We start from the raw sequence: 13,511 nt of genomic DNA on the forward strand, positions 1-13,511 counted from the left end.
CTATGTTATAAATTACTTTTTATGAAAATTTTAAAGAAATCAATAGTTTATAAGGATTTTGCATCATCCTACCAAAGTTAATGGAGATTTAACTACCTGTTGAGCATTAGAAACACACACTTACCTCCTTTGACCCGTCTCCTGCTGCACAGCTGACCAAAGCATGCACCTGTTGTTCAATCTCAGAACAAACCTGTGAAATATGAAAGATTTGTGTAATCAGATTGACAAAAGGTCAACTATACTATGTTATAAAACACTTTTTATGGAAATTTTAAAGACATCAATAGTTTATAAGGATTTTGCATCATCTTACCAAAGTTAATGGAGATTTAACTACCTGTTGAGCATTAGAAACACACACTTACCTCCTTTGACCCATCTCCTGCTGCACAGCTGACCAAAGCATGCACCTGTTGTTCAATCTCAGAACAAACCTGTGAAATATGAAAGATTTGTGTAATCAGATTGACAAAAGGTCAACTATACTATGTTATAAAACACTTTTTATGGAAATTTTAAAGACATCAATAGTTTATAAGGATTTTGCATCATCTTACCAAAGTTAATGGAGATTTAACTACCTGTTGAGCATTAGAAACACACACTTACCTCCTTTGACCCATCTCCTGCTGCACAGCTGACCAAAGCATGCACCTGTTGTTCAATCTCAGAACAAACCTGTGAAATATGAAAGATTTGTGTAATCAGATTGACAAAAGGTCAACTATACTATGTTATAAAACACTTTTTATGGAAATTTTAAAGACATCAATAGTTTATAAGGATTTTGCATCATCTTACCAAAGTTAATGGAGATTTAACTACCTGTTGAGCATTAGAAACACACACTTACCTCCTTTGACCCATCTCCTGCTGCACAGCTGACCAAAGCATGCACCTGTTGTTCAATCTCAGAACAAACCTGTGAAATATGAAAGATTTGTGTAATCAGATTGACAAAAGGTCAACTATACTATGTTATAAAACACTTTTTATGGAAATTTTAAAGACATCAATAGTTTATAAGGATTTTGCATCATCTTACCAAAGTTAATGGAGATTTAACTACCTGTTGAGCATTAGAAACACACACTTACCTCCTTTGACCCATCTCCTGCTGCACAGCTGACCAAAGCATGCACCTGTTGTTCAATCTCAGAACAAACCTGTGAAATATGAAAGATTTGTGTAATCAGATTGACAAAAGGTCAACTATACTATGTTATAAAACACTTTTTATGGAAATTTTAAAGACATCAATAGTTTATAAGGATTTTGCATCATCTTACCAAAGTTAATGGAGATTTAACTACCTGTTGAGCATTAGAAACACACACTTACCTCCTTTGACCCATCTCCTGCTGCACAGCTGACCAAAGCATGCACCTGTTGTTCAATCTCAGAACAAACCTGTGAAATATGAAAGATTTGTGTAATCAGATTGACAAAAGGTCAACTATACTATGTTATAAAACACTTTTTATGGAAATTTTAAAGACATCAATAGTTTATAAGGATTTTGCATCATCTTACCAAAGTTAATGGAGATTTAACTACCTGTTGAGCATTAGAAACACACACTTACCTCCTTTGACCCGTCTCCTGCTGCACAGCTGACCAAAGCATGCACCTGTTGTTCGGTCTCAGAACAAACCTGTGAAATATGAAAGATTTGTGTAATCAGATTGACAAAAGGTCAACTATACTACGTTATAAAACACTTTTTATGGAAATTTTAAAGAAATCAATTCGTACAACCTCAGAACAAACCTGTGTGGGTTCAAAATCAAATACTAACACTTCTCCACATGTAACTGTAAACTGTGTCTTTAAATTAAAGTAAAAGGATTATTTCAATCTGTTAATACCTTTCTTCTCCATGGCCAGTCAGAATCTCCATAGTTATACGTTATCTCTTCCCCAGGACTTATGTCCTTTACTGCAAATAAGCACAGATGGGGCTTTCCGTCCACTCTGATTGTTTTCATTTTGCTGTTGGGGTTCACATGATCATCATTGACGATTCTCCCTAAAGAAGCATCTTCTCTGGCAGCATCAACCCTGAAACAGCAAGAACATAGTGCTATCTCCACGGTGTAATATTGACTGAATCATACAATAGGAAAGTTTCACAGAATAATAATAATAATAATAATAAAAAGTTAATTCTAGTTTACCACTGCTGCATCAGGAAATGCAAAGTTTATACATACCACAACTGTTTTCCATCACAACGAAATTCAAATAAAAAAACTTCAAGTGCAGCATGGTATACTCTGTGCCTTCTTTCATATTCTTTTTTAGATATGATTTCCCCTCGATATTCAATGAGGAAATCTCCCTTCTGAAAGTGGCGACAGCTGAACACTCCTCGACCTAACCAAGAGCAGATCAGTCAGGGTAGAAGTTAAAACAATACTTAAAACATAGACAATTGTGTTACTCACCTTTAAATGAATTTATGTATTTTATTTCAAATCCATCCTTATCTTTGAGAATCGATGAAAAATATGCAGCTTCATCCTTTGGTTTTAGTTTGGCCCTCCGGGACCTTGTTCCTGCCATTTCCTGCAAAAGCCAGATGATGTATTTGGTCACTTGATGAAATTATAATAATTATATGTTTTTTTTAGACATCACTGACCTAATCAACAATGAGTTTATACTTTTATTTGCTGTAGAGGGCTTAAATATAAACAATAGGGATCATTATGTACTACTTGCAGGTCAGTAAACAGCACCAGTGAAACAGGAAAGCATCTTAGACCTTACAAATGTGTTTAGTATTTTTAACAATCTGAAACATGCTGCTTTTCTCCTTCTCAACTACACTGTGACTGTCACTAAAGAGAAACATTATGATTATGGCTATCAGACTTTTACAGGTCCTTCTCAAAAAATTAGCATATTGTGATAAAGTTCATTATTTTCCATAATGTAATGATAAAAATTAAACTTTCATATATTTTAGATTCATTGCACACCAACTGAAATATTTCAGGTCTTTTATTGTTTTAATACTGATGATTTTGGCATACAGCTCATGAAAACCAAAATTCCTATCTCAAAAAATTTGCATTTCATGAAAAGGTTCTCTAAACGAGCTATTAACCTAATCATCTGAATCAACTAATTAACTCTAAACACCTGCAAAAGACAGACACAGAAAGAAATTTCTGAACGAATAGGCTGTTCCCAGAGTGCTGTATCAAGGCACCTCAGTGGGAAGTCTGTGGGAAGGAAAAAGTGTGGCAAAAAACGCTGCACAACGAGAAGAGGTGACCGGACCCTGAGGAAGATTGTGGAGAAGGACCGATTCCAAACCTTGGGGGACCTGCGGAAGCAGTGAACTGAGTCTGGAGTAGAAACATCCAGAGCCACCGTGCACAGGCGTGTGCAGGAACTGGGCTACAGGTGCCGCATTCCCCAGGTCAAGCCACTTTTGAACCAGAAACAGCGGCAGAAGCGCCTGACCTGGGCTACAGAGAAGCAGCACTGGACTGTTGCTCAAATTTTGCATGTCATTCGGAAATCAAGGTGCCAGAGTCTGGAGGAAGACTGGGGAGAAGGAAATGCCAAAATGCCTGAAGTCCAGTGTCAAGTACCCACAGTCAGTGATGGTCTGGGGTGCTATGTCAGCTGCTGGTGTTGGTCCACTGTGTTTTATCAAGGGCAGGGTCAATGCAGCTAGCTATCAGGAGATTTTGGAGCACTTCATGCTTCCATCTGCTGAAAAGCTTTATGGAGATGAAGATTTCATTTTTCAGCACGACCTGGCACCTGCTCACAGTGCCAAAACCACTGGTAAATGGTTTACTGACCATGGTATTACTGTGCTCAATTGGCCTGCCAACTCTCCTGACCTGAACCCCATAGAGAATCTGTGGGATATTGTGAAGAGAAAGTTGAGAGACGCAAGACCCAACACTCTGGATGAGCTTAAGGCCGCTATCGAAGCATCCTGGGCCTCCATAACACCTCAGCAGTGCCACAGCCTGATTGCCTCCATGCCACGCCGCATTGAAGCAGTCATTTCTGCAAAAGGATTCCCGACCAAGTATTGAGTGCATAACTGAACATAATTATTTGAAGGTTGACTTTTTTTTTTTTATTAAAAACACTTTTCTTTTATTGGTCGGATGAAATATGCTAATTTTTTGAGATAGGAATTTTGGGTTTTCATGAGCTGTATGCCAAAATCATCAGTATTAAAACAATAAAAGACCTGAAATATTTCAGTTGGTGTGCAATAAATCTAAAATATATGAAAGTGTAATTTTTATCATTACATTATGGAAAATAATGAACTTTATCACAATATGCTAGTTTTTTGAGAATGACCTGTATATGAAACCTCTACAGACACCTACAGCAAGGTTAAAACTAACAGCAGGTCTGATAAAACAACACCGATTACCCTTACTGTACTATTACAGGAATAACCTTCACAAAGAACTGTAAACAATAGAGCTCCGGACGCCACGTGACCTATTCTGTTAAACACCGCCATTTTGGCAGTAAAGAGGCCGTACGAGACGAGCGTGAACGGATGACGGCAGCATGAGTTTTAAGGCAACAGAGTTCACTGCGCACTTTAATTAAAAAGATATAGACCTGTAGGCCTACATAGCAAAACTTAATAGATTAAACATAACAGATCCCTATAATGCCCCCGGGGTGCTTTTCATGTGTATTAATAAAGGAACTTATAGCTTTCCTGAACTGCAGTATCCTGATATAACGTTATATAACTAACGTTACTTCATTAACTTTTCCTCGGCCTATTCCGGAGACTCTTTAAAGGCCTACAAAAGCCTGTTTTTTTTTTATGTTTATGGACAGTGTGTGAAAATGCGAGTTTATGTCCAATCATAAACCGGTGGGATAATGTATCTGATATATATATATATATAAACTGATATTAGTTTACACATTATCCCACCGGTCACAATTGTGACTGAACATAAAAATAAAAAAAATTCACACACTTTCCATAAGCATTTAAAATGCTTTTAAATGCTTTCCTCCACCTGTTCTGGAATCCAGGCGCACAGCAGCTGTCCACCATGTTGAAATGGTAATTGTTTTGAATTATTATTCGACCCGACCGCTATCGATAACGCAAAAGCCGCTCTGGTGCTCTCCTGGTTGACTGCCAAAATGGCGGAGTTTAGATTGCATGGCGTCAGCCCCCGGAGCTCTATTAAAAGGATCTGATCAGACACACAAATAGTTTACAACTAAACAGCTGTGTGCCCTGAAAAACCTCAAGTTCACCATTCCCATATGAAAAATACTGTAGTAGACTTCTGTACTATAGTAAACTAGAGTAATAATCCTAGATACAATAGGTTTTTTTAAACTTACCATAGTAAAAATTAAAGAATACTATGGTTTATCAATTCACTAATATTACAGGATACTGAAGTGCATTAACAAAGTGTAGTAATCACTATTATACTAACATACTGCAGTAAACTCCAATTTACTACATCAAACACTACAATATTTGTCCATTAGGCCTTTCATAGATTAACTCCATTATCACAACACTGAACTGCCCAGATAGCAAAATAAATATGATCTCAATCTGGCATCATGAGTTATTTAACCATTAGCCATTAACTTTTAAACCCAAAACATACATAATACAGGCGGTTTAGTTATTGCTTGTTTATTTGTCAGACTAACGTTAGTAAGTCAATAGTTAATTCCTTATATATCCTTATATTCCTTATATTTTGTGAGGAAACGCTAGATAAAAGCTTACAAACGTGACCAAAGCTAGTCTGTTTTATAACGTTAACTAATATAATATACTGTTTTATTGTTTATTGAGTTTTATCATCAATCTTACCTTAAGTGTCTTCAGGGTGACTTGCTGATTATCTCAGCCGGAAGAGACTCGGTCGGAGGTGGGGGAGGGTAGGAAAATGATTCCAATGATATTGCTTCTCTGTGTTTTTATTTTTATAGTTGTGGTGTGGACTTTGTTATTCCTTTATATTTAGATCTATTTTACAAACATATCTTTATCGTTATTGTCCTTTGTGTGAATGGCTAAAACACAGTGGTTAGACAAAACCCGAATTTACAAGGACTTCTCACCTTTCAGCCAATCAAAACCCGCGATTCCATTCACAAGTGTGAATATTAATGAGGAGGTGCAGTACCAAGACCCACCTGCAGGAGCGCAGTTCCGATACACACTCTTAACACAAAGTCCGATGATTGTGAACTATAAGGACTTTTGGAGAAAATTTGAATTTGAGCTCCTCCCACATGTAGAAGCACTTCTACGTTGTCTGAATTATGAGGACACTGACACTGTCCTCATAATCCAAAATGTCCTCGTAGTGTGGCGTGTATTCATATAAAATGTCCTCGTAAATCACAAAAACCCACACACACACACACACACACACACACACACACACACACACACACACACACCGTTAGCACATCATCTCACACAGGCAAAACTATCCTGCTCAGAGGAAATATGTCTTGCTTTTTTGCCATGAAAGATTAAAAAAAAAGTCTATAAAACACATTACACACTAGACTGTAAATCTTAATTAAGGAAAACTGATGTTCTTCAGTCTAGCCAAGTGAACTATAGCTCGGTTTGAGGTCGATCTGACCAGAAACAAGTGACGGGTGTAAAGTGCACGTGTTTCTGCATGTTCAATTAGATTGTTGTGCTGATTTTAATAATAATACCACTCCTAAAAAAATCTAATTTCAAGAATCTTAATTAAGAAAGCAAGCATCTTAATTGCCCTAAAGCAAGATGCACTTAAATCTAGGTAAAGTGAACTAAAATGATTAATTAAATGTTATGTTTTAAGAATTTTCCTCTATTTTCATGTTATTGTGTCTCTTAAACTAAATTAAATAAGCTGAATTTAAGGTTAAATATTCTTGTTTTAATGGAATCTTCACTAAAATGACTTATTATTTAGAGCTTATAAGAAGTGAAATCTGCAGTTTTCAGCATGTTTGTCTAGTTTTAAGACCTAACAGTATTTCTAGTGACTGGATTTAAGATCAAATATTCTATTTTCACTTTATTTATTCTTCAATTCTTCAGTAAGAACTGCAGTTTTCAGCATGTTTGTCTAGTGTTAAGATCCAATAGCATTTATTAGTGACTGTTTTCCAGAACTCTTCCAGGTCAGCTGTGTGTTCCCCACTGGCAGATTTACTGGCTTGATTTGAGTTCACTTTGCCCAGATCTAAGAGCATCTCGCTTGTTTCAGAAAGAGCATTTTGTGCAGAGTTCCTCATGTTTCATTAGTAGAGTTTGCGGCTGAACTTCTAAGAAATCCTGCTTTCTCACCTCAGGCTCCGAGACGCACAAACACACACACACACACACACACGTCGTACATGAGAACACAGTGTTTTCAACACCCCGCCGCACGCACAATGGAAGAGCCCGAGACCCCATTAGACTTTCACACGCCGTCGAGTTTGTTTTTCCTTCGCAGGCGTTTGCGTTTCAGCGCACTTCGCTCGACAAGAAAGCCGGTCATTAAATATTAACTTGTTTAATATTGTCTCAGCGCTGTGAAGCTGTTTGGCGAAGTAAGACGAAAAAGATTAAATATGCTTTTCATCTGGAGCCGCTCCGGCTAAAGAGTCTTCTCTTCGCTGTTACGGGCCACTCTTGTGAACGTTCTGCGGGCGATAGAAAGAGCTTCGTTTAATCTGAAGTGTGTTTGGTGACAGATGGAGTCGCTGACACTCGTGTGAATAAAGAGCCCCTGTACCTCTTATAAGTGCATTTTACCAGCACAACAAGAGAGAATGAGCGATGAAAGCGTGTGTGTGAACAAAGGCCTGTTTGCCGTCAGCGTCTGATGGGCTGAACTGCCCACAAGCTCTTCATATTCTTCATTATTCAGGGGGAAAACAACACAAACTCAACACTAGCACTGCAAAAAAGCTTTTCTTACTTAGTGTTTTTGTCTTGTTTTCAAAAAACTCTTAAATCAAGATGCATTTACTAAAGTAGTAGATATTATGTCTTGTTTTCTGGCCAAATAAATACAAATTAGGAGAGTTTTTGCTTAAAGCAAACACTATTATCTGCCATTGGTGTGAGAAAAATATCCTGTTTTTTGTTTGAATGTAGATTATTGTTCTCGAACACACATGTGTTGTGATGTCATATTACACACAGAACACGAGGACTGATCTTACTCTGCAGGAGTGTGAAGATGTGCCGGGTCTGGCTCTGGACGTGTGTGTGTTCGGACCGACGCGCCGTCAAGCCACTGATCCACTGGAAACCCGACGGACTCCTGGATGAGTGTGACGGCAGACGACCTTCAACAGAACATCATCATCATCATCATCTATACATGTGCCTTACACACGTTTCATCCGTTCACGCGTTCCCTGGGAAAAGCTGGTGACTTACATTGGAAACAAGCACTGTGTACATTGATGATATACACTCTATATCAGCTAAACTCGTTAAACAACTAATAACACGTGTCTGAACTCTACTTATAGTCCCTTTAAAGGAGTAGTTCACTTCAGGATTGGTGATAATTTACTTTCCCCCACGTCATCCAAGATGTTCATGTCTTTCTTTCTTCAGTGGAAAAGAAATGAAGGATTTTGAGGAAGCATTAGTGGTTAAAAGTATATAAACGTTTATTATTTTGTTATAAAATGTCGGCTGATTTGTCTAGATAAGACTCTTATTCCTCGGCTGGATCGTGTCGAGACTTTGAAGCTGCACTGAAACTCACATTTGCACCTTCGACCCGTTGGACTCCATTGAAGACACTATATGGAGAAAAATCCTGGAGTGTTTTCCTCAAAAACCTTCCTTTCTTTTCCACTGAAGAAAGAAAGACATGAACATCTTGGATGACGAGGAGGAGTCTCAATTATCAGGAAGTTTTAATTCTGAAGTGAACTAATACTTTAAACACGCTACTCTACTGAGAGGGTTTTACTGTGAAACTGTCTATGCTAGCATGCTAATTACATTGCTAGTAGGCCACACTAATTGACTTGTTGGTTGTTAAACGGCTAGTGGTGACTTAAAAACACAATAAAACAAGCATTAAAATAATCCAAAACAACTAAAAATCAAGATAATTCTTATTTTAATTCACTCCATCAACAACTGGATTCACATGGACTTGAAAAATGCATTGATGTTAGTGATGCACTCAGGTTATGTCTCTCTATAAGCTTTTCTTTCTCTCTGATGTGTGTTTGGTTGTCAGTAACACTGCATAGGTTGTAATTTTTAAATGAATGGTGAAAAAAGATGCATCAGAAAAACCATCAGTTTCGACAGGAGTGTGTAGAGTTTATATTCACTGTAAGAGGAAGCTCGTTTCTGGCATAGAGGACATCATGGTGCGGAACGATCAACTACACACACAAATATACTGTATAATTTATAAACACAATGGAATTAATAATGGCAATATCCAAAACACATGGTTCATCCCCCCCAAAACACTGTTTTAACTAGGGCGGCCAATGAGCTTCTTCTTTAGGTCTGTGCTTTAGTTTTGCTATTGTAATGATGCTACATGATCTACTGACTGGCTCTCCAATCATAAACATGGCATTACCATAGTGTCTCATACCGTGCTACTTCTGATTTGGTGTTGATGAACCAGAAGAATTTTGAAAGAATTTCAATGAAGTAACAGTTATACTGCAGGCAGACAATATGATGTGCTTTATACCAGAACACACACACACACACACACACACACACACTCCTCACCCTGCTCCGGCTGACAACTGCGCTCAGCGTTTGATGGACATGCTCGCTGGACGTCTGGAGTTTTATCAGCATATTCCAGCTCTTCTGTCATCTTGTCAATGGTGTTCTGGCAAGGACATCCACTGAGAGGCAGTGCTCTCGAGCCCTGCAGGAGACGACACACACACACACACACACACACACACGCTTGATCAGTCAACCTGCAGGCTGATACGCTGGAAAATATATGAATATGATCATCATCTCAGTGTGGAAGCCCATGACCACCACATGCTTTTAAATCAATATTATGAGATAAGTCACAATTATGATAAAAGTCGCAAGTATGAGATAACTACGAGATGTTAGTAATTATGAACAGGGTTTGACATTTACTTTTTGGCTACTAAATGTTGAAGTTACCGGCTATTCAGAACTTCTACTAATACTTCTTATTATAGAGTATAGAAATATATATATAAAATTCAGGTTTCATACATTAATTTCTTGTTGTTCATTTCAAACCCTGATTATGAGATAAAAAGTCACAATTCTGATATACTCAGTCAATTATGAAATAAGTGACAACATTGAAACTAATAATTGTATGAAATTATCAAAATTAAGAAATGTTAATCAATTATGAGATAAAAAGTCAACATTATGAGACAACTAAGTCAAAATTAAGAAATAAGTCTCAAAATTGCCATACTAATAATTATGAGATAAAGTAAAAATTATAATATATTAAGTCATTATTATAAGATAAAAAGTAAATTACGAAATGTCAATTATGAGATAAAAAGTCAAAATTATGAGATATTCAGTCAATTTTGAAATAAGTGTCAAAATTGACATACTAATAATTATATGAAGTGTCAAAATTAAGAAACACTAATAATTATCAGAAAAGTCAAAATTATAAGATGCTAAGACAATTATGAGATGCTAAGGCATTATGAGATAAAGTCAAAATTATGACAGTGTCTTGTGACTTTTTATCTCATAATTGTGTTTTTTTTAAGTCATAATTATGAGAAGTTTCAAAATTAGGACATACTTAGTCATAATTATGACATAAAAACAGCAAAATTATAAGATACTAAGTCCTGATTATGAAATAAGTGTTGAAATTGACATGATAAGCAATTATGAGAAAAAATCCAAGTCAAACTTTTGCCATAATACTCGACTTTCTCTCATAATGACTTTTCAAGCATGATTTTTCCCCACACGTTTGAAAGAAACTGGGCTTCCACAGTCCGATGTGTCCAGGGGTCATCCGGGTCACACCCGCGGGTTTGCTTTTCTCACGGTAACATTTGTGATGTAGTGCAAGAAGACCCCCTCAAACGCCACACACACACACACACACACACACACACACACACACACACACACACCACCTGATTACAGCATGCCGGACACGGCACATTTTTAATAAATATTTCAGATCTCTTTAATGTCCCGCTGTCATCTGCAGCTGACCGTATGATAATTAGATTAATTATGCTGCAGTGTGTGTGTGCAGAGGAGGAACACACACACACACACACACACACACCCCAGAGCCGTGTCAGCGTGGATCTGTCAGCGTGACGGAGAGTGCTCTCGACTGAGCTTCTCTCGCAGGGTTTCCCTGCGCTGCGGGCGAGAGAGCTTGCCTTCTCAGGCCATGTGTTTTCATCCCTCCAAACCCCGATCCTCCACCAACACACAGCACAACACACACACAAATAAACACGCGACCGCACAGAGCCAGAAGCTGAGACTGAGGACACGGCGTGACCCAAAACACACCAACTCCTCCACAGTCCAACATCATCATAACCTGCTGATTATAAAACACAAGCTGATTTCTGATTGGTCGGCAGCTTCTGTGCATCAATATTCAATACACATTTGCAATGAATATAGTTTTACATTTCAGTCTGTTGCTTTCATAAAACTATCACATGACACACTTCGAATGTAATGCACAATGGGTGGGGTGTGTCTGGTAAGGGGTTAAAGGTCACTGTGACCTTAACCGATGCCGCATTATAACATGAGAGGAGTAGCATGGACACACACACACGGGCATGAACAGCACACACTCCTTAAGGACATCATCACAACAACAGTTAGAGGAAACGCTCAACACAAAGTCACATGAATAACCTTCCCAGCGTACCTGAGCACTCAGAGCATGATGTGAGCGGACGTGTGTGTTACGGCAGGCCTGCTTTCAGGCACGGGTGAATATTGCAGACGTCACAGTCTCCTACACACGGGACACACAGAGAAGAGAGCTGGCAGAGCGCCTTCCTGATGCTGAACCACAAACACATGAGGAGACTAACTGAGCATTTCTGGACATCACTGGTTTCTACACAGGGGTTTGTGAGTTGAAATGACATGAAATTAAACAAACTAAACTCAAATGGTGATATATCTTATTAAATTGAAAGCTGCAATTAAATTAAAGTCCCCCTGTGGTGTAAATCCAGCTTTTAATGTAGTTTATATGTCTATGTGGTGTTTTTAATCTGCTTTAAGACAAACCATGTGTAAGTTCATAAGTCGACAGCATTGCTGAGTATTTCCTCCTTAAAACTGCAGTGAACCAAAGACAGTCTCAAACACACGCTTTGAAATCGCTGGTGTTTCTGACGTCACAAACTACCTTGTAACCAATCAGATCAACGTGTGATCGTCAACCAGTGGATCTCTGAGCTGAGTGAGTGAGTGGAGGCGGGGCTCATTTGCATATTCATAGAACCACACATACTAAATGAGGCAAGGGTGTCGAGTTACATTCAAGATATTTTAAGACGAGACATTTTTTTCAAGGAAAAAGGGTTTAAATCTGTCATTTTGGTGATCAAAGATGCGTTTTAAAGGGGTGGTATAATGCCCTTTTCACAAAATGTAAAATAAGTGTGTGTGAAGTTTCAGCTCAAAATACCCCACAGATATTTTTATAGCATGTTAAAATTGTCACTTTATGAGGGTGAGCAAAAACGCATCGGTTTCGTGTCTGTTCCTTTAAATGCAAATGAGCTGCTGCTCCTGGCACAGGGGGCGGAGCTTCAAGAGCTTGTGTCCTTTTACCTCACACACACACACACACTGAAAACTTCAAAAACTTTTAGCCTTTTATGTTCAAACCGGAGTCAGACAATGATGAAGAGACTCAAGAAGAAGAGACAACATGTAGAATGGTTAGTTGATGAGTTTATGTAGATGATGTGTAGTTATCTTCTGTTCATTGATTAGCATATTCTGTCATGATAATATATAAATCGTGTTCAGGGGGCGGGGTTTATGTAAATTCAAGGGTTTGTGATGTCACTAACCCGGGAGGAATGTGGTGGTCTCTACCAGCCGTTTGTTGTAGTCCTTAAAAAGTAATTTCTTTAAAAGCAAATATCTCCCTTTGCTCTGAACGTTGAGCGTTGTAACTTTGCAGATGTTGTTTATGCTCAAACAGCAACATTACACAAAAGTTAGAAAAGTCAAATCATAATCAACCACCCCTTTAAGGGATAAAAGGATTGAATACAGGGGGACTTGTATAGTATATAGTCTGTTCCGCTGCATGTTTCAGAATGAAGAGCGGCTGTGATTTCATTTACACATGAGCAGCTTATAGTGTGCTTTTGGGGGAAAAACATGAGATTATATAATATAATAATAATAACAATAATTATATTTTAATGCTTCTGGAATTTGTGTTTCCTGGATAGATTGAGTTCCACCCAAAAACTTTGTGATCACTCGC

At 38.0% G+C, this 13,511-nt stretch overlaps 2 protein-coding genes across 2 annotated transcripts in view; one reads left to right on the plus strand and one right to left on the minus strand.

The window, feature by feature from the left end:
* LOC309478992 (uncharacterized protein) overlaps positions 1-13,511 on the plus strand; it is a gene marked incomplete at its 5' end in the record, with an annotated part of 132,100 nt that overhangs the window by 102,512 nt on the left and 16,077 nt on the right. The window lies entirely within an intron of this gene.
* dph6 (diphthamine biosynthesis 6) overlaps positions 1-13,511 on the minus strand; it is a 131,066-nt gene that overhangs the window by 82,548 nt on the left and 35,007 nt on the right. Inside the window, exons 9-10 of the mRNA XM_082143454.1 lie at positions 9,770-9,914; positions 8,212-8,337 (exon numbers count right to left, since the gene is read on the minus strand). Coding sequence (XP_081999580.1) covers positions 8,212-8,337; positions 9,770-9,914 — 271 coding nt within the window. The remainder of the gene's footprint in view (positions 1-8,211; positions 8,338-9,769; positions 9,915-13,511) is intronic.

Source organism: Leuciscus leuciscus, assembly GCF_965113295.1.
Source record: "Leuciscus leuciscus genome assembly, chromosome: 17".
In the NCBI taxonomy this organism is placed as follows: domain Eukaryota; kingdom Metazoa; phylum Chordata; class Actinopteri; order Cypriniformes; family Leuciscidae; genus Leuciscus; species Leuciscus leuciscus.